The sequence below is a fragment of the Leptopilina heterotoma genome, unplaced genomic scaffold (assembly GCF_015476425.1).
Source record: "Leptopilina heterotoma isolate Lh14 unplaced genomic scaffold, ASM1547642v1 Lhet_144, whole genome shotgun sequence".
Classification (NCBI taxonomy): Eukaryota; Metazoa; Arthropoda; class Insecta; order Hymenoptera; family Figitidae; genus Leptopilina; species Leptopilina heterotoma.
In genome coordinates this window covers 651,146-677,920 of record NW_025110862.1, presented here as the reverse complement: position 1 = coordinate 677,920, position 26,775 = coordinate 651,146, and the positions used below count along the sequence as shown (strand labels likewise).

The 26,775-nt window shown below is 22.7% G+C and overlaps 1 protein-coding gene across 1 annotated transcript; it reads left to right on the top strand.

Annotated features, from left to right (window-relative positions):
• The first annotated feature begins 4,089 nt into the window (after positions 1–4,089).
• On the top strand, positions 4,090–25,970 carry LOC122498249. Its single transcript, XM_043605903.1, has 15 exons — positions 4,090–4,289; positions 6,753–6,840; positions 9,324–9,763; positions 11,251–12,528; positions 14,789–14,914; positions 15,265–15,364; positions 17,344–17,970; positions 18,770–18,973; positions 20,095–20,298; positions 20,734–20,937; positions 21,720–21,920; positions 23,717–24,177; positions 24,451–24,611; positions 25,355–25,516; positions 25,662–25,970. The coding sequence occupies exons 1-15, from the start codon at positions 4,114–4,116 to the stop codon at positions 25,730–25,732; spliced, it is 4,503 nt and encodes a 1,500-aa protein (XP_043461838.1). The 5' UTR covers positions 4,090–4,113; the 3' UTR covers positions 25,733–25,970.
• Positions 25,971–26,775: the final 805 nt, after the last annotated feature.

Below are 26,775 nucleotides of genomic sequence, written 5' to 3'. Positions count from 1 at the left end.
TTTACTTGATAATTGACAAGTAATCGTTTATTTGAATCAAATAAATTTCTTTCTCAGTGTAATTATTAAATAATAATCATTATTATTATAATTATTAAATACTAATAATTATTATTGAAATTACTAAATAATAATTATTATTATTATAATTGCTAAATATTAATAATTCTTATTATAATTGCTAAATGTTAATAATTATTATTATAATTATAAATTAAATTGATAAATAAAATTGATACAAATCGATACTCATAGTTACATAAAAATGCAAATTTCTCCCAAAGAAATAATATTTGTAGAGATAGTAAGTGTATTTTATCAGATTTTAAGTTATCGTTATGTAGTAATTAATTTGAGGCATTATTTTATAATTTGATAGCAATTGATTTATTTACAATTATTATTTAAATAACGAAATGATCTGCAAAAAGTTATATAAGAATTATTTTATAATCTGTTACCAGTCAGTAGTTAATTATTATTGTAAACTTTTTTACTATTAATATTATAATTATTATAATTATTAATTTTAATTTTAATTAATTTTATTATTATTATTATTATTATTACTATTAATAATATGATAATAATAATAATAATAATAATAATAATAATAATAATAATAATAATAATAATAATAATAATAATAATAATTATTATTATTATTATTATTATTATTATTATTATTATTATTAATTATAGTTATTATTATTAATATTTTTATTAATATTAATATTAATATTATTATTACCATTATTATTGCGATTATAATGGATATTTATGATTATAATTGTTATAATAATTAATTACTTTTAATAATATTATTTTTATTAGGTACTATTATTTTTAGAATTATTATATATTTTATTATAGTAATTTTTTATCTTTATTTCCCAAAGGAAAGCCATGAAAGTATAATATAACCTTGTACCAAAGTTCTAGGTATTACTCCATTTGTTGCTTGCAAGCAATTAGAGTAAATAATTTATACATTCCGTTGTAATGCGCGAATTTTGCGTCAACAAAAAATTTTTTTTGAATTTATTTTAATAAGACTTTGTATTAATAATAAGAGCTTATTTTTTACTCCATTATTTTAATAGGACTTCATGATAAGACTTTATTGTAATTTCTACGTTAATTGTAGTTGAAAATTTATTTCCATGAATTTATTTTAATTTTGCTTCCTCATAAAGGAAGCTTTGTATTTTTGTTTTTATTATATTGTATACATCAATTTACTATAGTGGATAATAATAATAAAATAAAGAATTACTGAAAAATTTGTAAGTGGACGCAAAAAAATTTGTGAAATTTTACTCTTGAGTGAAAAAAGAAACTATATTTTGTATTTAAGGATAAATTTTAGTTGTAAAATTTTATTGAGATAAAATAATTCGTTGGTTAAAACGATTTTATGATGATTTGTAATAATTATAATTGGACGATAATTGTAATTATAATAATTATAATTATATAATATTATTTATATTATATAAATAATACTATTTACGGCAAAAATTTCACAAAAAATAATTTAATTATTAAAAAGATGAGAAATTAAAGTTAACTGCAAAAAAAAATTGTCCACTATAGTAAATTCTAGTTATAAATAACAGAATTATAAAAAAATGCAAAATTTATAAATAGTAATGCGAAATTAATGAATAATATGTGCAAAATTAATAAACAATGCTAAATGAATAAATGATGAATGCAAAATTTATGAAAAATAAATGCAAAATAAATAATAAACACAAAGTTATTATTAAACACAAAATTAATAATAAACACAAAATTAATAAATAATAATTAATAAAAAATACTTGATTCAAATTAAAATCTAATTTTCTGTCCATTAGAAAATTTGTAACAAGCAATAATTTTCAAAAATGTTCTAATCTTTGCGATTATCTGTCAATTAGAAAACTATACAGGCAATAATTTTGAAAAATGTTCTCCTAATCTTGCGATTAGTGCAATAATAAATATAATAGCCAAAAAATTTAGTGCCTCGATAATTTTTCTTCAAAATGAGCGCTCACGAAATTATTTATATTGAAGAAAAAATAATTTTTGCTATTATTCGAATCGAAATTTAATTCTAAAATATTATATTTTATTATAAAATACTTTCTCAACTATCTTGTAACTTGTTAGTTTGTTAATTTAAAATTGCCATATACAATTTAATTTTATGTAATTCTTTCTCCATTATATGTATAAATATATTTATAAGTTAAATGCATTTAATTTAAAAAAGAAACTTAAGAAAAATTGCATTTTACGATCAATCAAAAAAAAAAAATTATAATCTTGTACATGATCTTGTAAAATGCGCAAGTTTCTGTTCATAAAAGTGAATTTATAGAATATTTTTGCCCGTTGTGCAATTACACGACATGTATTTTTATAATAATAGACGCAGACATGTTCCGATACATTTGAAAAATTATTTTAAGTCATCTAATCAACGTTCTCTGTATATGAAAAAGAAAGTAAATCGTTTTAAATTGAAAAGTCAACTTTCAATCATATATGTATTAATAGAATTTAATTAGAGATATTTTTTTTTTTAAACTTCCGGACTGATATGCAAATATTTTGAAACGGAATTAAAATTTTTGAGAGAAAGAGAGAGAAAGAAAGAAGTTTAAGTGCAAGTAGATTAGAAGTAATCATATTTTCCTTGTCTTTTTCTTTTTTTTTTCATTCCGAAACTGATTACGAACAGACGTGAGATGATTGTGTGGGTGTTAAGTCACTTTCATTTTAAAATCATAAAGAAAATATATTAAAATGTATTTTTAAAATACTATTTTTACTATTTGTATTTGTATTTCTATTTCTATTTGTATTTATATTTTATAATTATAATTTTCATATCTTCGTGAGTGCGAATGATTGTTTTATTATATGCGCCATTATTGTTGTAATTTTATTTTTCATTGTCCGCTATTTTCTGCCGTGCTTACAAAATATAAATTTATTTTTGTAAGCAAAAAACAAGTTGTATTTTTTCTTGAATAATAATTAAATTTTTTTTCAAAGTAAAATAAAAAAGTGTTTTTGGTTCATTTTATTTGCAACTCTCAAAAATGTTGAAATGAACAATTATTTATTATATTTTTTTATTTGTTTCTTTTTTAATTTATTTCCTTTTTTCATTTATTGCATTTAATATACTACAGCGAATTTTATCATTTAAATGCATAAATTGGAGCAAAAAAATGGGGAAGCAATAGAAAAATACTTTATCAAGATAAATGGAAAAATTAAATAATCTAAATGTGAATGACTAATAGGAGCGTGATTCACAGTTTGTAGGTTTAAACGAAAAAAAAAATAAGAGAAATATATTACTTATCATAAAACAAGATCCAAGGTCGTTTTCGTCAACATCCGCATGCAACATGAGATCATTGTGTTTTAATATATGAATCAAGATTATTTAAATAGCCGAGAGCCTTTACCTAATTCGAATAACTATACTCCAGTTATTATTATCTTCACCCGAAAAGAAAAAAATATTTTATCAATGATCTACATTTTATTCATGAACATACGTTTATTATTTCACTGTTATGTTAATTGTTGTACTATTTAACTATAATAATAGAATAATTACTCAATCCAGTGATTATGAAATTTAAAATTATCAAATAATAATAATAATTTATTTATTATTTAATAATAAATAATTAATAAAAATAAATATTAAAAATAAATAATTATTAAAAATATTTAAAATAAAATTTAAGTAAACAGAATTTTTTAACGTAAATCGATATAGAACAGAAAAAAATCGAAAATGAATAAATTTCCAAATGACTAAACGCTGAACGGCAGCAAAAAAAAAACACATAAATATTCTCGGTATTAATTATAATAAATAAATGAATTGAAATTTCGTAACTTTTGACCCTAGATATTAGAAAATGAAAACTGGTCCATCGGTTTAGAGCTTGTATTTTATATATATATATACAATAATAAAATGTTGACACACAAAATGAATATCTTGGAAATTGTGAGGAAATCTTTGTAAATAACAAGTTGACCTCCATGGTCTTTTAACATTTAAATTATCTGGAAAACATTGCTTAGTAGTCAATGAATATTCTTCCTATCAGCATGAGGGATCGGATGCTGCAAGTTTTATTGTTTTTGGCATTAACTGCCACGATATGTTTCGCTCAAGGTGTAAAAGGTGGATATCATTCATTACAATCTGAAGCATTAGTTTCATTTCCTGCTAAAGAAAGTGGCACGTGTTACAAAAGAGTTCCGTAAGTCATATCTTGGTAAATTTTATAAATAAAAATGCATTTTTTATAGACACATTACATTTTTTTGAATGAGACAAAAAAAAAAATTTGTAACAGAAATACAAAAAAAAATTGTACAATAAAAAATTAATTACTTATATTTCTAAAAGGCTAAGAAATTAATGTCTAAGCGATTTTTTGTTAGGCATTAATTAATAAAACTTTTCGTTAATTAGGAAAAATTAATCATATTAATTGTAGAGGGGAATTAAATGAATATAAATAAATGTAAAAATGTATATAAATAAGTGGATAATTAATTAACGATCTACTTTCATTTACAATAATTTACAAATTGAACAAAAAATTATTTCAATCTACATTATCTGGTTATACAATAAGGTCATGGGGATTAAATTGAAAAACTGATTTAATGATTCAATTAATTTAAATTCAGTTTATTAAATTTTGTTCCGCAATTTAAATTTAAAACTTAATTAAATTATTATCATTATTTATTTATAGATATACGAACGGGTGATAAACCCATGTATAAAAGAGATTGACAAAAAAAAAATTTGTCGCATTTTCAAATTAAATTTTTTCCGAAATTAGTTAAATTTGTTAATATATATTTAACTAATTATTAAAAATAATTTATCTATAGAAGAATTTTAGTTGAAAACACTAAGAAAAATTGAATTTGGCAGAAGTTACAAATAATTAGAGAAAGTCAATTATTTTCGAAACTAATAAAATTCTTCGAAGAAATTCAATTATGTTTCGAAATTTTTAAAAATTCGTGTCAGAATTTCTATTATCTTTGTAAATAATAAAATTCTTCTCTGAAATTCAATTATTTTCCAAAAATTTTCTTTAATTCAGTGATTTTCAATAATTTACTATTTTAAAAAAATTTTCCAAAAGAATTCAATTATTTGAAAAAGAAAATTAATAAAAGTCAATTTTCGATAAAAACTAATGCCTTCTCATGTGATTTTAATGGAAAAATTTCGATAAAATTCAACTCAAACATTTAATTGTTTTCATAAATAGTAAAAATAATTTCACGGAAATTTTTTATAATTTTTTTGTCAATAATTTCATTATTTTCATAAATAATAAAATTATTTTTAGGATTTCAATTATTTTTTTAAATTGATTATGTATATTATATTTTTTTCCTCATAGAGGAATTTCAATTAATTTTATAAATCAAATTTCTCCAAAATTAAATTACATATTTAAAATAGAATTTGCATACATCTTTTTTAAAACAATCAATTATTTAAATTTTTTTTATAAAATTCTTCGCAATAATTCAATTTATTTAAAAAAAAACTAAAATTCTTTTAATGGATTCAATTATTTTTAGAAATAATAAAATTCTTTTTAGGATTTCAATTATTTTTAAAAATTAGTAAAACTCATGGCAGAATTTTAATTATTTTTAATATAATTTTAATCGAATTTCTCGAAAAATGTAACTATTCTTAAATTTTTCTTTTTAAATTCGTCGAAAGAATTCTTTTTGAAAATTTTTGTATTTAAATAATTGAATTCTCGTAGGAATGTTTTATATTGATAAAAATTAATACAAAAATGAATTTTCGTTAAAATTAAAAAAAAACTTAGATAATAATAATTGAATATTAAAAGGATTCTAGCTTGAATTTTTAAAAATAATTGATTTTTGAATAGGTTCTAATTTAAAATCTTTAAAAATTTAAAAATCAGGGAAAAGTTCTCGGAAATATAAAGGAAAATTAAAATTTACTTTTTGTTGTAATCCTGAATTTCTTTAATTCTTTTTAAATTAAAGGAAGAGTAATTTATTTTCAAATTTTATCAGAAGCAATAAAGATTATTTGCAATGGAGAGCACTACGAATGAAAACATTTTTTTTTTCCGATAAATTTCTATTTGAACCAATATTTACGAAAATAAAAATAAAATTAAAGAAGATAAACTAAAAAACCGCCGCAAAGTTATTATTTTTTTGAGATTTTATTTTTATTTGTTTTTTTTCTGAAATTTTTTAATTTTATTGTCAATATCATAATATATTTAATAATAATAAGAATTAAATGAAAGATCTGCAAATATTATTTGGCCTAATGGCGTTAGCCATTAGGCCAATTAATATTTCAAGATCTTTATTTAATTATTTCGAAAATTTTCAAAATGAGAAATCAAGAACAAAATAAAATATATAAACTATAACTAGAATAATAATACTATTAAATATTAAATAATAAAAAAAATAACTAAAAAACTAAAATGAAAACTTCTTTTCAATATTAAAATGATAAACCAGTAGAAAATATAAATCAAAAGATAAACATTTTGCATTTAATAACTCTTCACAAACACTAAGTGGAATGAAACTGTATATATTTAGTTTTTCTTTTTATTGCGCTATTTTACAAAATGACCTGATTTGGAGAAAACATTAATTTCAAAACATGTATTCATGTAATTCAGGTACACACAGGCTTTAGTAGCTAATATATCAAAAGGCTATGTACAGACAGTGCCGGGTACACAGGACTCACAGCAGGGTTTCAAGTCGGTAAGTCTATCTTAATCGTACATAAGCTTTCACAGTACTGTTTTTGGCAAACCACAATTGGATTTTCCTCCACTAAAATATTTCTGCATTAAATTTCATTTTGACCTTTATAGTGAAATGCAATTCTCTTGTGTCTATATATTGCATTGTATAACGATTTCCATTATGTTATAATTTAAATTACTTCCTTTGCTGATATAGAATTTCTTTTCAATCCAAACATTTCCGGATTAATTTTAGTAGTAATAGTAACAAAATAATTTAATAATAATTAACATTATATATTATTATAATAATATTTATAAACTAATAATTATATTTATTTCTCTTCATATTATTAATTTTTATTTTTATCATAATATTATTCATTCATTCATTCATTATTATTATTATCTCTTCTACTATTTATAGGCGGAAAAATGATGCATAATTTATCGTTAAATTATGCATAATTTAATGTACTCAGGAATTATGCACAATTTTTGTTGATTTGAAATTTAAATATTTCAATGATAAAATTATAAGAGTAGAAATATTTTTTTAAATAACTTAAAAAATTTAATTAATTATAATTAATGAAACTAATGATATTATTAAGTAATTGAAGACGAGAATCATTAACAAGTTGTACTATATTAATAATATCATAAACTAACGGTACAACTAACTAATCCTGTCATAAATTATTGGTACTAATAATTAATGGAACCATTAAATAATGGTACCATTAAAAAATTAATTATACCATTAACTAATGGTACTATTAATTAATGGCACAATTAAATAATGGTACCATTAATTAATGTCACAATTAAATAATGGTACCATTAATTAATTGTACCATTAATTAAGGCTATTATTATCTAATTGTACAATTAAGCAGTAATGTAATTAATTAACGGTACCATTAACCAGTAGTATAATTAACTAATGGTACCAATCACAAATAATGTCATCGACCAATGGCACCATTAATCAATGATGTTGTTAACTAATGGAACCGATAACTAATGCTACCAATAACTAATATTAATTACTAAATAATAATGCTATTAGTGAATGTTGGCAGTAACTAAAAGTATTACTATTAGTTTACAGTTATACTTAATGGTACCATTTGTTAAGAATATTTTTAGCCACTGGTACCATTATTTATAGTACCATTACTTAATAGTATCAACAATTAATAATACCATTAGCAAACAATATTTTTAGCCAATGGTACCATTACTTAATAATATTAATAGGAATTGGTATCATTATTTAGCGGTACCATTATCTCATGACTGCATTTTATTTGTCGTAGCTTTAATTAATAATATTATTATTTAATGGTACCATTAGTTAACGGTACCATTATTTGATAGTATCAATAATTAATGGTACCACTAGTTAATCATATTTATGGCTAATGATACAATTAGTTAATAATATTTTTAGCCAATGGTACCATCAGTAAACGGTACCATTATTTAATAGTAGCAATAATTAATGGTACCATTAGTTAATAATATTTTTAGTCAATGGTACCATTAGTTAACGGAACCATTATTTAATAATAGCAATAATTAATGGTACCATTAGTTAATAATATTTTTAAACAATGGTACCATTTATTAATGGTACCATTAACTTATGTCTGCACTTATTTGTCGTACCTTTACTTCATAATATTATTAGTTTACGGTATCATTATTTATTAGCAGCATTAACTAATAGTACCATTAGTACCGTTAGTATTTGATAGTTTTACTTAATGATACCATTAGTTATTAATATTTTTAGCCAATGGTACCATTAGTTAACGGTACCATTATTTAATAGTAGCAATAATTAATAGTACCATTAGTTAATATTATTATTAGTTAATGGTACCATTAATTTTTTCGGGATTTTATAATAGTTGCATTAATTATAGGTACCATTACTTTAAAGATAGCTGTAGTTAATGGTACCATTATCTAAGGACAGCATTAATTAGTGGTACCTTTTAATTGAAGAAATGTTTAGTTAATGGTACCATCAGTTAATAGTATTATTAATTAGTGGTACAATTGCTTAATTGCAGGCTATGTAAATGGTTTCATAAGTAAATGTCAGCTTTAGTGAATAGATACTGATGGTATAACTAATTTATGGTATTATTAAGTAATAGAACCATAAATCACTAATTTATGGTACGATTGAGTAATGGGACCATAAATTAGTGATATAATTAGTTAGGAACCAATAGTTAGGAGCAGCAATAATTACTAATACCATTAACTAAGATCATAATTAATAAATTAACAAATAATACTGTAGACTAACGTCACCATTAAGACAATAAAAGAAAATTTAATAAAACTAAGAAGAAAATAAAAATAATAATTAATAATAACACTAAGAATAAAATACAGTTGAGAAACATTTTTTGTTATTAAGTAATTATATTTGCATTATGTAATAATAGAATTGACAAAACTTTGAATTTTTTTTTGCAGGGACGACCCAGTGTAATAACAATAATCGACTGCTGCGATGGTTTTGTTCGTAATAGCGAAACAGGCGAGTGTGAGACGCACTGTGATGAGGGATGTTTCGGTGGTGTTTGCACTGGACCAAATATTTGTACCTGCGACACTGGTTACACTGCCCAAGCGGGTATATGTACACCTGTGTGTACAAGACCATGTCCATTTAATTCAATATGTCATGGACCAGATGAATGTAAATGTAATGAGGGCTATATGAAGGAAAATGGTGAATGTAAAGCAGAATGTCCCGATGGTTGTATTAATGGCGATTGCATATCGCCAAAAATTTGTCAATGTAAACATGGCTTTCAACTAAACAAGGCACTCAATGAATGTTTTCCTGTTTGCGAGGGCGGATGTCCACATGGAGACTGCATTGGTCCTGCATTCTGTCGCTGTTATCCCGGGTAATATTTGTTATTAATAATTATATTTACAGATTTCATTTCACGCGCTAGAAAGGATTATTTTTCTTATATTTTTTTTACATTTTACGTCATTGGTACCATTAGTTACCAGCAACATTAATGTTTGGTAGCATTAATTACTATCAACATTAAAGTTTGGTACCATTAATTACTAGCAACATTAATGCTGGGTACCATTAATTACTAGCAACATTAATGTTTGGTACCATTAATTAGTTGTAGCAAAAATTAGTTATGACATTTTATATGGTTAATAGTACTATTAGTTAATGGTAATACCAGTTAATGATACTATTAGTTATAGCAAAAATTAGTGGTACCATTATTAATTGGTTAATGGTACTAATAGTTAATGGTACCATCAGTTAATCATAGCATTAGTAAGTTATAGTAAACACTATTAGTGACATAATTATATTGTTAATAGTACTATTAGTTAATGGTACCACAAGTTAATAATTAATTCATTAATTAATTATATCATAATAATTTGTGGTACCATTAGTTAATGGTACCATTATTTATTTGCAGCTCCAGTTAGTGGCAATTTAAATTAGTAGTACTATTAGTTCATGCAATTTTAAGTCAGTGGTACCAATAGTTAATGACAATGTTGGTGAAAGACTCTATTAATTTGTGGTACCATTAATTAATAATATTATGGGCAATGATACCGATGCCTCTGGTTAATGGTACCATCTGTTATTGCCACCATTAGTTAGATGTGCTTTTACTTAATGGTAGAATTAGTTAAATGCAGTTTTAAATAATGGTACCTATAGTTAATTAAAGCCTATAGTTAATGGTACCGTTAATTAATAATACATTTTGTTATTGGTATTATTACTTCATGGTATGATTGACTAATAACTGCATTAATTACTAGTGCCTTTAGTTAATAACAATATTAATTAATGCTACCCATAACTAATCATTTTATTAGTTAGAGATACCATTAATTAATAATATTGTTAGTTAATGGTACCATTAGATAATTTTACCATTTGTCAATAATTTTATTAGTTTATATTAGAGTTAATTAATGGTACCATTAGTAAATGATATGATTAGATCATGCTACCATTAATTAATGGTATCAGTACCATTATTTAATGTTGCCATTAATTAATTGTATCACTAGGTAATGATACCATTAATTTAGGGTACCATTAGTTAATGCTACCATTAATTACCATTAGTCAATAGTACTATTTGTTAATGTTAGTTAATGTCAGTTAACTAATGTAAGTGAATGTTAGTTTATGACAGTATTAATTACTGGTACCATTACCTAATGACAGTTGTAGTGAATTATTTCCTAATTACGGAAATTGTAGTAAATTACATTCATTTACTGAAAATTCCAATTAATTCTAGTTAAAATAATTAGCAGTAGTAGAAATTATTTTAAAGTTAACAATATGCAAGGAGAAACTGAATTTTATGGAGCATATACTAATTTACAGATACGAGAATGCCCCAGGGGATCAGGAGACTTGTGTTCCACAATGTCCAAAGGGTTGTTTCGGAGGAACATGTCTTGTTCCGGGATTATGTAAATGCGAGGAGGGTTATAATTTAGTTAGGAATAATACGTGTGAGGCAATTTGTAAGAACGGTTGCGATAATGGAAGATGTGTCACACCAGACAAATGTTCATGTAATTCGGGATTCAATTTTGATGATGACACCCAAAAGTGTGTTAGTTCCATTTATGAACCCTACGGTCAGAGGGTGACTGTTCTTCATCAGGAAAGTGGAAATTATGGAAATTTAGGTGCCGCTCAAAATAAGGAGGGAACACTTGATCAACAAACTGTTCCAATTCGACAACTGCCAGGACGATACAATCAACAATCGGGTTTCTATATTCGCGGTCAACAAGCGGGCAATTATCAGGACGGCGGTCAACAGACGGTGAATTTGGATCAACAGAGTGTGAGTTTTGGACAACAGGCTGGAACACATGGTCAACAATTGGGTAGCTATAATCAACAGTCCGGAACTCATGGTCAACATACCGGAGGTTATGGACAACAATCCGGAACACATGGTTATCAAGCCGGAGCACATGGTCATCAATCCGGAACTTATGGACATCAGTCCGGAATTTATGATCAACAATCCGAAACACTTGGTCATCAATCTGGAGCACATGGTCATCAATCCGGAATTTATGGTCAACAATCGGAAACACATGGTCATCAATCCGGAACTTACGGTCATCAATCCGGAACATATGGTCAACGGTCTGGAACACACGGTCAACAGTCTGGAACATACGGTCAACAATCCGGAACATACGGGCAACACTCTGGAACTTATGGACAACATTCCGGAACTTTTGGTCAACAATCCGGATCTGTAGGTCAAGAGACAGTTCACGCTGGTCAACAACTAGGAAGTTACAATCAACACGCCGGTCATTATAATTCTGAACATGGTCATCAGACGTCCTACGATCCTGTGGGTCAAGTCAGTCAACAAACAAATTTAGAAGTTGAAAATTTCAGTACCAGTGGTTGCACAAAGCAGTGCATCAATGGAATCTGTTCAGGAAATGAGTGCCAGTGTAAAAGGGGTTACATGCTCGACGTAAACGATCCAACTGAGTCAAGATGCATTCCCATTTGTTTCGGAGGCTGCAAGAATGGAGTGTGTACTGCACCAAATGTTTGTTTATGTAACGCTGGTTTCGAAAGGGATCGCAGTATTAAGGGCAGATCCCACTGTGTTTTTATATCGTATTAATTGAACATTACTGTTTTTAATAATTATAATTATTGTAATAACTTATTTTAATTAGTAACTATTAAAGTAACTGTTAAAAAAATAAACAGTTATTTTTTAATAACTGTAAAAAAAAAATAAACTTCATAACATAAAGTTCATTAATGGTATAACTTTGTTATAATAAAAGTTGTCATAAATTATGGGTAAAGTTACCTAAAATTATTATTAAATTATGGTACCACTAATTAATGGTACTATAAAGTAATGGTACCATTGACTAATAATATTATTAACTAATGATACTGGAGATAAATGACACTATTAACAAGTGGTACCGTTAAGAAATTTTAATATTTGCTAATGGTACCATTAATGAATAATATCATCAACTAATGTTACCGTTAAATAATGGTACCATTAATTGATAATATTATTAATTAACTAATGGCACCGTTAATTAATGGTAGCATTAATTAATAATATTATTAATTAATGGTACCATTAGTTAGCGGTATCATTAGTTAATGATATTATTCATTAATGGTACAATTAACTAATAATATTATTAACTAACTGTACTACTAATTAATGGTTCCACTAATTGATGTTGTCATGAACTAATGGTACCATTAGCTGTTAATATTATTAACTAACGGTACCATTAATTAATGGTACCACAAATTGATGTAATTAACTAATTTTATTTGATAGTTTTACTTAATGTTACCATTACTTAACGGTACCATTATTTAATAGTAGCATTAATTAATGATACCATTAATTAATAATATTATTAGCAAATGGTACCATTAGTTAACGGTACCATTAGTTTATGACTCCATTAATTAGTCTGCATTAGACTAATTAATTATGCTGCAAATAGACTGCATTAGTTAAAAAAATTATTAGTTAATGGTACCATTATTTAATAGTAGCATTAATTAATTGTATCCTTAATTAATGGTGCCATAACATAATAGTAGCATTAGTTAATGTTAACATTTGATATTAATGTTATTAGCCATTGATGCCAATAGTTGATAATATTTTTAATTATTGGCATCATTATTTAATGCCATCATTAATTACTGTTATTATTAGTTAATGGCAACTTTAGTTATTTGTACTATTACTTAATGTCAATAAATTAATCAATGACAATTCTTACTTTGACAATTATTATAATTATTATTATACTAATTATTATAATTTATAATTTTTTGCTAATTTTCACTAATATTATTGTCTTATTATAATTATTATTAAAAGTTTTATAATTCTGCTCATAAATACTGTTAGTGCCATTATTTTTACTGTTATTAAAATACCTCAAGTACCAAGAATAATATGTTTTTACTTTTTAATTCGATAATAATAATTTCCTTTTAGCGGATAAAGCAATCAAAGTCGAGGCTTATTTTAAAACCCTTTTAATTAAAAGCTGGGTTTATGAACACTTTTTTTAGAGATAAAAAAATCTCTACTATCGTCTTTGCTGAAAATTTTCGAAACTTATCTCATTTCCTCTATTTCAGAAAGGTTGAGAAATTTATTTTTTTTTACAAGATTTAAAGGAAGTCAGCGGTTGAGTTTAAAAATATTTGGTTTTTTATCTCTGTTGAAGGATATCTTTTTTAAAAGGAACTGATTACAAATGATTAACTAATCATTTGTTTACAATTCTTTTTTCTCTTGAGAAATTTTGTTTTGAGATTACGATTAACCACAAAAAATGACAAAAACAATTATTGAAGCCATGTTTATTATTCCAATTTATTAATAGGAAAAAATTAATTATATTATTAAATTATAATTTTATTATTAAAATTCAAATTTCTATTAAAATTATTTACTTTATAAAATTAACAATAAATTTTGTTTATTTAGTGAAAGGTAGATAATTTTTTTTGTTATTTAAATAATATTTAAAAAGTCAGATTAATTATTTAGAGGTGAATAGTAAAGGGAGTATTTATTATATTTTATATAGATAAATAATTTTTATAATTAGTTAATTTAAGAATAACATTGTTTGATAGATGGACTTTTTTATTTTTTTAAGTAACAAACGTTAATAATTTAAAATTGATATTTTTTTGCAAAGTAAAAAGAGAATATGATATGAAGGAATTCCCTATGAATTATTCGCTTGAATGTAATTAATCATAGGAGGCAACATATCCTGCTGATAAACAATTTATCTCAAGCTACGAAGAAAGAAAGTCGCTCTTATATTGTATTTTAGTATTCTGTGCACAGTGCATTGTGAATTATATCTTATAAAGAAATCATGAAGCGTATTATAATTATATTTGTGTTTATGATAAATATTATAAATCACAGTGATGCTTCCTTAACCCCAACTACAGCGGATTCTGTTTGTAAATTAGAATACAGGTAAGTTTTTCTTCTCTTGATTTGGTAAAAATAAAATAAAATAATAAAATAAAAATAATTCAAATAATAAAAACTTCTAACTGCAAAAAAAATCCATGAGAATATAATTTCCTACAGGGAAATTACATTTTCTTGAATTTTTTGAAGATATTTTTCTGTCTTAATTCCGAAAATGTGCTTCAAGAAGTAATCTAATTAAGAAATAAAAATAATAAATTAATTAGAAGATAAAAGACGAAAAATTAATTTAATAAAATATATAATATATTTTCAATAAAGATGAGCTGTTAATTTGAGATTAATTTTCTTAAATTATTTCTCGAGTTTAATAAATTTAATATTCGTTATAGCACCAGGGAATATCAATTGGTTCCATATGAGGAAACCTATCAGCAAAGAGTTTTAAAATTTTTTTATAAAATAAAAACACGAATAAATTTCAGAAAAGAGGTAAATTTCGTCATATTAATTATAAAATTCAATTTTCATTAGAATAGAAAAAGAAAATTATAACTACATATTATAAATAAATATATTTCTTAAACATAAATTTTTTTTTGCTATTTTTCCAAGAAAATAATTCTCTAAAAATAAAAAATTTTGTTAATTGATTGTAATTAGGGTAAGTCTAGGGAAGATGGCCATGGTTATTCAAAAAGATTGTAAAAATTACAAAAAAAAACATTTTTGTCTAAACTTTTATTGATAATTAAACATTTAACACTTAACTTTAATTCTTTCGTTCCATCAGAAAATTCAGCGAGTTGATTTTGTTGAAACTTATTCCTTGGGGGTTTTTGGGGGTCTGATTATGAATTAAAAATAGTAAAATTTCCACTAATTGTTAGTAAAATTTTACGATTTTATTTAATATTTTACTATTTTTTAGTATTTATAGTATTTTCAATAAATTTTTAGTAAAAATTTCTACTAATTTCTTAGCTAATTTTCACTAAAGTTTTAGTAAAAAATTGAAAACTATATAATAAAATAGTAAAATTTCTGCTAATTGTTAGTAAAATTTTACTATTCTATTTAATATTTTACTTTTTTTAGTATTTATAGTATTTTCAATAAATTTTTAGTAAAAATTTCTACTAATTTATAGTAATTTTTCACTATAAAGTTTTACTAAAAAATTGAAAACTACTTAAAAAAATAGTAAAATTTCCGCTAATTGTTAGTAAAATTTTACTATTCTATTTAATATTTTACTTTTCTTTAGTAAATTATAGTATTTTCACTAAATTTTTAGTAAAAATTTCTAGGTACTAATTTCTTAGTAATTTCCACTAAAGTTTTAGTAAAAAATTAAAAACTACTAAATAAAATAGTAAAATTTTACTATTATAATTATTATAGCTACTATTTTCCTATTATAAGTACTAAATGAAATAGTAAAATTTCTATTAATTTTTAGTCAAATTTACTATTTTCTTTAGTAGTTTCTAATTTTTCACTAAAGTTTTAGTAAAAATTTCTAAAAATTTCTAAAATTCTTAGTAACTTTTCACTAAAACTTTATTGAAAAATTGAAAAATACTAAATAAAATAGTAAAATTTTACTAACAATTAATGGAAATTTTGACTGATTTTTTGTGGACGAATTTTCAATAATTTAATTTTAGACAATAATATATACATTGAGAAACAAATTATTTTTTATATAAATGTTATTATTATTAATTAACTATTAAATTTATTAACTATTAAATAAATATGTTTAATAATTAATGTACAACAATATTTAATTCACTTCAATAATTATTTTAAAATATATTAATAATTATTTTCTACTTTAGTTGATAAATACTTTATTTTTTTATATTTATTTTTAACTTAAAAGGATTTTCCACTTTTTAGTTGAGGCAAAAATATGTTTCAACTCTCTCTATGCTTGAAATTAACTTTTAAATGAATAATGCATAATTTAGAATGAGACAAATTTTATATTTAAATTAAATATCTATATTAATAATCGTTGTATTCCTGTAATCTGTTCGCAGTTTGTAGTTAGTTGTTGTTTGCTGTTTTGTTTCCTAAAACTTTTAATAATTATTTTTTAAAATTTTGGTTGAAAATATTTGAATAGTTTCGAAGGATTCTTTCGTATTGAATTGAATTCTTTCGTAAAATTTTGTTTAAAATAATGGAATTTTAACAAAAAATTTTACTGTTTATAAAAATAATTGGATTCTTCCGAAAAATATGATTTATGAAAATAATTGAATTCTTGCGAAGAATTATATTTAAAAATTTCCTACTACTTTCATAAAAGTTTAACTATCAATAAAAATTTAGCCAAAAATTATTTTCTTTTTATAATTTTTACAATAATTAAAAAAACTGGACTTACCCTAATTCAAATTTAGAGAGAAAGAGAGAAATAGCATAAGAGAAAAATTTATAATTCATCAATTTATTTTTAGTACTACACATTTTGGCATACAGGAGATAAATGTTGTCCAGGATATTTTGAATATTTATCACAATGTCGTCCAGTTTGTCATCAAAAATGTGAAAATGCTGAGTGCAAAAGGCCAAATGAATGTCATTGTAATGTGGGCTACAGAAAAGAGGATAATGTCGATAATGTTTGTGTGCCAATTTGCCAGAACGATTGTATTCATGGGACATGTACGAAACCAAATATTTGTACATGTAATTCTGGTTATAGTTTAGAATCCGATGGTTATACATGTAAGCCAGTTTGCAGTGGTTCATGTCCGGAAAATTCAATTTGCACTGCTCCGAATGTATGTCAATGTATCACTGATTACAGTGTGAAATCACATGATAATGGTACAAAAATTTGTTCGCCAATTTGTGGACAAGAGTGCATTAATGGTGAATGCATTGCTCCCGATGTTTGTCAATGTAAGGAGGGTTATTTTAAGGAGCAAGAAGATTCATTTTCTTGTAATCCAAAATGCAGGAATCAATGTTCATTTGGCATTTGTAGTGGTCCGGATATTTGCACGTGTTTTCAGGGACATTCATTGATGGACGATGGTTTTACATGTAGGCCAGTTTGCAGTAAACCTTGCACAAATGGCGTAAATATTTTTTATTAATCTATTAATTTTTATTAATTTTTTTATTAATTTTTATTAATTTTATTAATAATTTAAAAAAATTTTTTTTATTAATTTTGACAATGGAAAAAAATGTATTTGATTCAAATACACAGTTTTCTTAAAAATAGAAAATTGATACTAAAGTATCAACTTCTATGAAAGAAAAATTTAAAAAGTGTATCAACTTGATACAAAAATTTAGATCAATTTTTTATTTGATACACATTTTGATATCAAAATGATATACTTTAGTATCTATTTGATACTTTCAAGAAAAATATGTAACCGATTAATTGTCGATTATCAAACAAATAGTTTTTTGAATCAAATAATTTTTATTTGAGGCAATTAAATAGTTCACTTCATATTTGCTTCAAATACTGTAATTATTGGTTCATGACACAATTTATTTGACTTAAAGAAAAATTTTTTTGATTCAAGTAAAAAATTATATTTATAATAATTACTTCAAGTAGGTACCGAAATTATTGATTCAAATACCGAAATTATTGGTTCAAATACAGAAATTATTGGTTCAAATACAATTTCATTGACTTAAATAAAATTTATTTGATTTAAGTAAATATTTCATTGATAATAGACAAGTAATCGATTATTTGAATGAAATAATTTTTTTTTCATTTTTACTAATTAATAATAATTGTTATCAATCTGCAATTATTTACTAGATAAAATTCAGTTTGTTTATATTAAAATTTTCTTTTTTTTTTAATACGATAGAAAATTTTTTACATTTTTTTGTTGTCCACTACAATAGAATTGTACAGCACCAGATACGTGTACATGTTTTGAAGGATATGGTATTATGGATGATTCTGATTTGACATGCAAACCAATTTGCAGTTCGACGTGCGAAAATGGCCAATGTATCGCACCCGAAACATGCAGTTGTAATACTGGATATAAAATGGACAATTATTCAAATTGTCAGCCAGTTTGTTCTGATGTTTGTCACTTTGGTGTAAGTTTATTAGAATTACAAAAAAAAAAAAAAAATTTTTGGTCCTACTTTGCAAATTTTTTTTTTTTTGGTTTTATTTTTCAGTAATTTTTAAAAAAATACTTTTTTATTTATTTTAAGTTTAATTTTAACGTTTAGAATTTAATTTCAACCTAAAAAATCAGTAAAACTAAAAAATAGTAAATTATTTGAGTAATTTACTTATTTTATTGATAGTTTGTTTATTATTTATTTATTTATTAAAGCTTGAAAAAAATTATTATAAATCCATTATAAACATATTAAAAATGATTTAAAAAATTAATTTCATTAATATTTTAAATTTCTCAAATAGGTTTTATCTTTAATTTAATTTTGATAAAGTGATTTTGAAACAATAATTTGCATTAATTATAAAAAGAAATCCAATTAAAATTCTCGTGAAGTTTGCAAATGTCAAAAAAAAAAGAATTCAACAGTTTCAAATTTAACTTTTTATTAGAGATTTAAATTCACTGGAGGGAATTTAAATTCAGTTGGAATTAAATTTAAGTAATCGGCCTTTATCATAGGAAAAAATAATAATTTTCGTGAATTTATAAGAAAAAAGAGATTTAAAAATTAAAATTTATTGGGAAAAAATTTTTTCCTATTTGAATTTTATTCGGAAATGAAATTTCGAGACTTTACATTTTATTCAACAAGCAATTTCAAATATTTTTTAGATTTTTTAGAAAAAATAATTTTACACCAGAAAATTTTTTAGAAATTAAAATTTATTTAAAAGAAAATTATTGGAAATTGAATTTTATTGTAGAAAAATTTTTGGAAATTGAAGGCTATTTTAGATAACTTGAAATTTATTTTTGAAAAAATGGTTGGAAATTAAATTCTATTAAAAAAAAAATTTGGCGAAATTATTAATAAAAAAATTTTTTGGAAATTGCAGTTGTTTAGAAAAATTTTCTTTCGACTTTGAAAATTGATAAGAAAAAAAAATAGAAAACAAAAAGTAGAAAATACAAAAAATAGAAAATAAGAAAATAAGAAAATAAAAAAATTAAAAATTGCATTCTAGAATAAACTTTACAACAAAATTATAATAATAATAATAATAATTTTTTTTTTGCTTTCTTTTCAAGACATGCACAGCGCCAAATTCATGTACTTGCTTCAAGGGCTATGAGAAAAAAAATTCTTCCAATAATGTCTGTGTACCAATTTGTGAGGAAAAATGCGATAACAGCTATTGTAGTGCACCAAACATTTGTACATGCAATGAGGGTTATCGCATGAGTAACAGGTCAAAGTGCGAACCAGTTTGCACTAAACATTGCTACAATGGGGTAGATATCGATGATTATTATACAAATATCAACAGAAAAAAAATTATAATTTTTTTTCCTGTAAATTTCTAATTCTAAAAAGAAATATTTTCCGTCGGTTTCAATTAATTAATAATAACAATTAAAAGTAATTAAAAAATATATTTTTAAATTAATAATTAATTAATTAACATAATGAATAATATTCAATATGCAATTAATTGGTTATAATTAATTAATTAATTAATTAATTGGTTTTATAATATTAGAAGAATAAAAATAATAATAATATAATAGGAATAAAATAAAAAAAATTAAATTAATAATTTAATTAATTTTTTTATTAAAAATTAATAATTGATTTTAATTAAAATTCATAACTAAACAAATTAATATAATTCTCAATTTTATTTAAATTTATTTTTCTAAAATTGTTATAAATTTTTTCCCTCACAGAAATGCTCATCGCCAGAAAATTGTACATGTAACGAGGGATTTAGAAATAATCCAATTTTACCAAATGTTTGCGATCCAGTGTGCAAAAATATTTGCAAAAATGCCCGTTGTACGGGACCGGATATTTGCACTTGCAATGGTGGTTATCAAATGAATAATAAATCTGAATGTGAACCAATTTGTTCCAAGGGATGCAAAAATGGAGTGAGTTGAATTTTAAGAAAAAAAAATATTGAATATTTTAACACTACTATTATTAATTTTAAAGCAAATTGAATTAGTTTTTATAAATGAGTATTTACTACTAACAATTATAATTACTATTAAATATTTTAAATACAGCCGATAACTATAATTACTACTTATAATTATAATCACTACTAATAATTAGAGTTACTACCAATAATTATAATTACTACTAAATAATTAAAGTTGCTATTAAAAATTAGAATTACTACTAATAATTAGAATAATAACAATTACTAGTAACTAGTTAGTAGTATTACTATTAGAAGTAGTTACAATTGTTAGTAACTAGTTAGTAGTATTACTATTAGGAGTAGTTACAATTGTTAGTAGTAAATACTAATTATAATTTTCAATAGTAATGTTAATTATTAATTCTAATTTTTAGTAGTAAGGATATTTATTACTAGTAAATAGTAAAAGTAGTAAAACTAGTAAATTTACTAGTGATAAATATCGTTACTGCTAAAAATTTTAGTAGTAACTAGTTAGTAGATATTTTTTTGCTAATAAATATAAACAATAATTTTTTAGTAGTAATAATACTTATTAGTAGTGTAATTATAATTAAATTATTAGTAGTAAAATTGGAATTAAATTATTAGTAGTATAATTGTAATTAAATTATTAGTAGTAAATACAATTAAAATTTATTTATTAATAATTAAAATATTTAATAGTAACAATTAAATTATGAATAATTAAATTTAACGAGAAGAAAATTAATAATATACGATTAGAATTGTACAGCTCCGAACTATTGCACCTGTTTCGATGGCTACAGGAAGAATGAGACGGAAAATGTCTGTGAACCAATTTGCGAGATTAATTGCGAAAATGGATATTGCAGTGGTCCAGAAGTATGCGAATGCAATGATGGTTATCGAATAAGCAACGAATCGAAATGTGAACCCATTTGCCCGCAAGGATGTGAAAATGGAGTGAGTATATTGAAATTATAGAATATGCAAAATATTTCTAATCGACATCGTGGTTCGGTGGTAAGTTTATCGACTTGCTCATACCCTGGGGTCGTCGTGCGTTCGATTCCCCAGTAAAGTTTCGGAAATTTTTCCTCTAATATAATTTGACAATTAATTATTTTAATTGTGAAAAATAATTTTAACATTGATATTTAGAAAAAAAATTGGTCTATTTGCAAAATAATTTTGCAATAATTTATTAATTATTGCAAAATTGCAATGAAGAGGAATTAAATTAAAAATAAATAAATTAAATTTCAAAAAATTGAGTAATTGAACATTAGTTGAATTAGGTTTAATATTAGAATGAATAGCAATTAAATAAAAAGTAAATAATTAATAAATTAACTAAATTGCAAAAAATTAATTAATTAAATTAATAAAGAAATTGAATTAAATTAAATATTTTAATGTATTGACATTAAATTAAAAATAACGAAAGTAAATAACAATAATTGGAATCCTGTGAAATTTTTATTATTTATGAAAATAATTAAATGTTTGCGTACAATTTTATTAAAATTTTCTTTAAATATAATTAATTTCTTTTTGGGAAATTTTATTACTATCTGAAATTTAACTAATATTTATTTTTAGATCAATTTTTATTAGAAAATTTTACGAGACTTCAATTATTTAAATATAAAAGTAAATTATTTATTGAATAATTAAATGTTTCCTAACATTTAATTGTTATAAAGAATTTTATTAACAAATTTTTAAATAATTGAATTCTTTTGTGGAATTTTAATAAAATTTTTTAGAATCCTTTTCAATCCTTTTCAAGGAAGTCGATTAAAATTGTATTAAAAATAATTGAAATTCTGCAATGAGTTTTATTATTTCAGAAAATAATTGAATTATTGAGAAGAAACTTATAAAAAATTTGTAAATATTAATTAAATTTTATTAAAATAGTAGATATTGAAAATCATTAAAATGAAGAAAATTTTTGAAAATAATTGAAATTTTGACAAGAATTTTATTAAAAATTTTGAAAATAATTAAATTTTGAAGAGGAATTTTTGTATTTATAAAGATAATAATTGAAATTTTGTCGAGATTTCTTTTTGTTAATTTTGAACATAATTGAATTTTGTGATAAGAATTTTATTACTTTTGCAAATAATAGAATTTCTGCAATCATTTGCAATTTCTTCGAAACTCAATTTTTTTTAGTGTTTTTAACTAAAATTCTTTTATAAATCTATTATTTTTAATAATTAATTAAATACACATTGACAAATTTAAATAATTTTAGATAATTTTGAATTATTATAATTTTTCAAAAATCTAAGTTCATTAAAATTTCTAATTAAATTCATTCAACATTTAATTTTTATAAAATTTTAAATTGAAATCGTTTGAAGTTTATTTATTTATTAAAATTGTAAACGCAACTCTTTTAAAATTGAATAAATTTTGAAATATTTAAGTAAAATTATTCATTAAATAATTTATTCATTTTATGATAGTTGTTCAAGATTTAAGTAATTTAAAAAGAAATTTTTGTCAGAATTTGAAAAAATTGAATTGCAAAAAATTAATTAATTAAATTATAAAAATAAATAAATTCGTTGAATTGCAAAAAGAGCCAATAATAAATCAAAAATTAGATAAATAACTTTGTGTGTTAAATACGTAATAAATTAACAATAAAAAAATTTGAAAATGAATTTAAAAATATAAGTCCTTAAAAAATAGAAAAAATTAAAAAAAAATTTTGAATCTAAAAGGTGAAATAATATTTTCAGAAATGCACATCGCCGGGAAATTGTACATGTGACGAGGGTTTTGAAATAGTGGAAAACACTAATACCTGTGTTGTTGAATGCAAATGCACTCATGGCACTTGTCAAGGCGATAATGGAACTTGCGTGTGTGATGATGGCTACGAATTGTTAGAAAATGAAAATTCAACTACTTGCATTCCTGTTTGTGATAATGCTTGTATTAATGGTGAATGCATTGCTCCTCAACAGTGTAAATGCCATGACAACTATATCGTCATAAATAATGATTCAACTAACAATAGTCATAATAATAATAATTATACCTGTGTCAGTATTTGTGGCGTTGATTGTATTCATGGTTTATGTAATTCCGAAGAAAAATTATGTGACTGCTATTTTGGCTGGAGTGGAAGAAGCTGTGAAATACCCACTAAATGTGCAGCAATATTTGAGGATGCAATTTCCAGCGAAGTATCAGATAGGTCCGTTGACTATTTTGTTTTTTAATCATAGTGTTTATTTTAATGAATTTTTAATTAATTATTTTTTTTTATTTAATTAAAATTTATAAGTTTTTTCCTAAATTTTTTTTCTCTTGATTTTCTTTATTCTAATATTAATTTTTTAAAATAAATTAAAATTATTAATATTATTAATATTAAATTAATTTAATTTTTATTATTATTATTATTATTATTATTATAAATTATTATTAATTATTATTTTTATTTTATTATTATTTTAATAATTTACAGTTTTAATGATACTGCAAACAAAGAAACTCGAATAGAGACACAATGGAAAGGTCCAATTTGCAATAAAAATTGTTTACACGTCGACGCAAATCAAACGGAATGTTTCAATCAGTCATTAATGTCCGATAACACAACGTCGGTGTTATGTTTTCTAAATATAGGTATTTATAAATAATAATGACTTAATTTATAATTTTTATAATTATTTATAATAATATATTAATAATAATTAGAAAAAAAGTGTAAGAAAATTTTATAAACAATTTTGAATTTAAATTTTGACTTGTGAACTTTGGCTTTAATTAGGTAATTTAATTAATTTCAATTAACAGTAAAGTATATAAAATATTTCTAAACGTTATAAGTAGTAACAGACAATTTTTGTCAGACGTTACTGAGAAAAAAAAACAGTTGGAAAAATAACTGCTAATCAATTTTGTATAAATAAATAAATATTTCTCATTGTTTATGTTTTTTCTTTTAAATAAATAAACTTCAAAAATTAAATCCATTTTGAGATTAAATAATAGAAAAGTAAAGAAAATTCAAAAATTAAATCCATTTTGAGATTAAATAATATCAAAATAAAAAAAAATTCGTAAATTAAATCCATTTTGCGATTAAATAATAGAAAAATAAATAAAATTCAATTTGCGATTATAAATAATTGCAAAAATGGATTTAAATTTTTCAATTGTCAATTAGTAAATAAAGAAGAATTGAATGAAAGAAAATAAATATTGATTTCAATTAAACATTTTCAATAGAAAGCCAATTTATTCTCTCGCATTGTGCATTAATATTTCTTTATGTATTTATTTAGGAAAATAGTTTTTTATTTCTTTCAAAATACGATAATGGTTTCTGAGAAGATTGTTTTCTTCTTTCTTTTTGTTAACGACAGATCTGGACTGTAATTCACTCTCTTTAGAAAACAATAGCTTAAGAAGTGGTTCAATTTTATGGTCCAAAATTCAATACGGAATTTATGTGGTAATTGGATCTGCGATATTAATTGTCATGTTTTTATTCATTCGACGATATAAAGGAAAACACGAATCGATAGGTAAATTAGTTTTCAATTATTTTTCAATAATTTAATTATATTTTCTCCTTGATGAAAAAAGAGAAAAATAATACATATAATATGTTCGTTATATGCATGAAAATTAGTAAAATTTCGATAATAATAAATATTTTCCTTTTTTTAGCCGTTTGTCGATCGGATTCATTTCTCGAGGGTGAAAATTGTCTGATGGAAGAGAATGAGGATAATTTATGATCTATAATAAGTTAATAATTATATTATTATTTTTATTTTTACGATTTCTATTATTATTAGTATTTTTATTATTAGTTTTATTATTTGTTATTAAAGCAAAATGTACTTCGTTGAAATTGACTTATTAAGAGCTAAGAGCGTTGTAATAATTTTATTAATTTTATATAATGAAATATTCTATTGTAAGTTTCAAATAATTTGTATATATATAGTTGAATAAAATAACTTTTTTCTAAAATATTTTCGACATTTAAAAATTGCTTTTTATTTTTTCTTTTCATAAAGTCATTTTAGAATTCATTTTAAAAATTAGTATACAGAATAAAAGAAATAATAATTCAAAATTTTGATTTGAATAAAATTTTAAACACATATTTTTCGTAAGAAAAAAGAATCGAAAATTCTAAGAAGTATGAATTAATTGCAGTCAGACGTTACTGTCAAAAAATTAGTTTTCTTTAATAAAAAAACAAAATCAGGAGAACAAAATAATTTTAATCAGACAGTATTTTCACTTTTCTGTCCATTTTCTTTAGAATAATTGTTTGAGTTTATTTTTCTATTGAACTTTCTCAATTTGGTAAAAATTTTTAGCTGATAATTTTCCCATTGCAAAGAAACTAAAAATATTTAATAAAAAATAGTAAAAAAAATCGATTTTGGTAAGACAATTTCGATTTTTCTTAACATTAAAATAAAAATAAAATTTTATTCCTAAGGAACAACTTTTTTCGAATTTTTAGGAGCAATTTTATATTTAGAGAAAGAAATTCATGGACGTAAATTACATTCACATAATTAACAAAACTTAAGAAAAAAATTAGTAGAACAAAATAATTTTAGTCAGACAGTATTTTCAATTGCTAATGTATTTTTTATAGTAATTTTTTAAATTATTTTTCTTCTAAAATTTCTCAGTTTAGAAAAAATTTAAACAGTAATTTATCCCTAAGCAAGTAAATAAAAAAATTTATTACCAAAAATTCAGATAATAAACAAAAATTAAGATGGAAAAAAATCAATAGTACAAAATAATTTTAGTC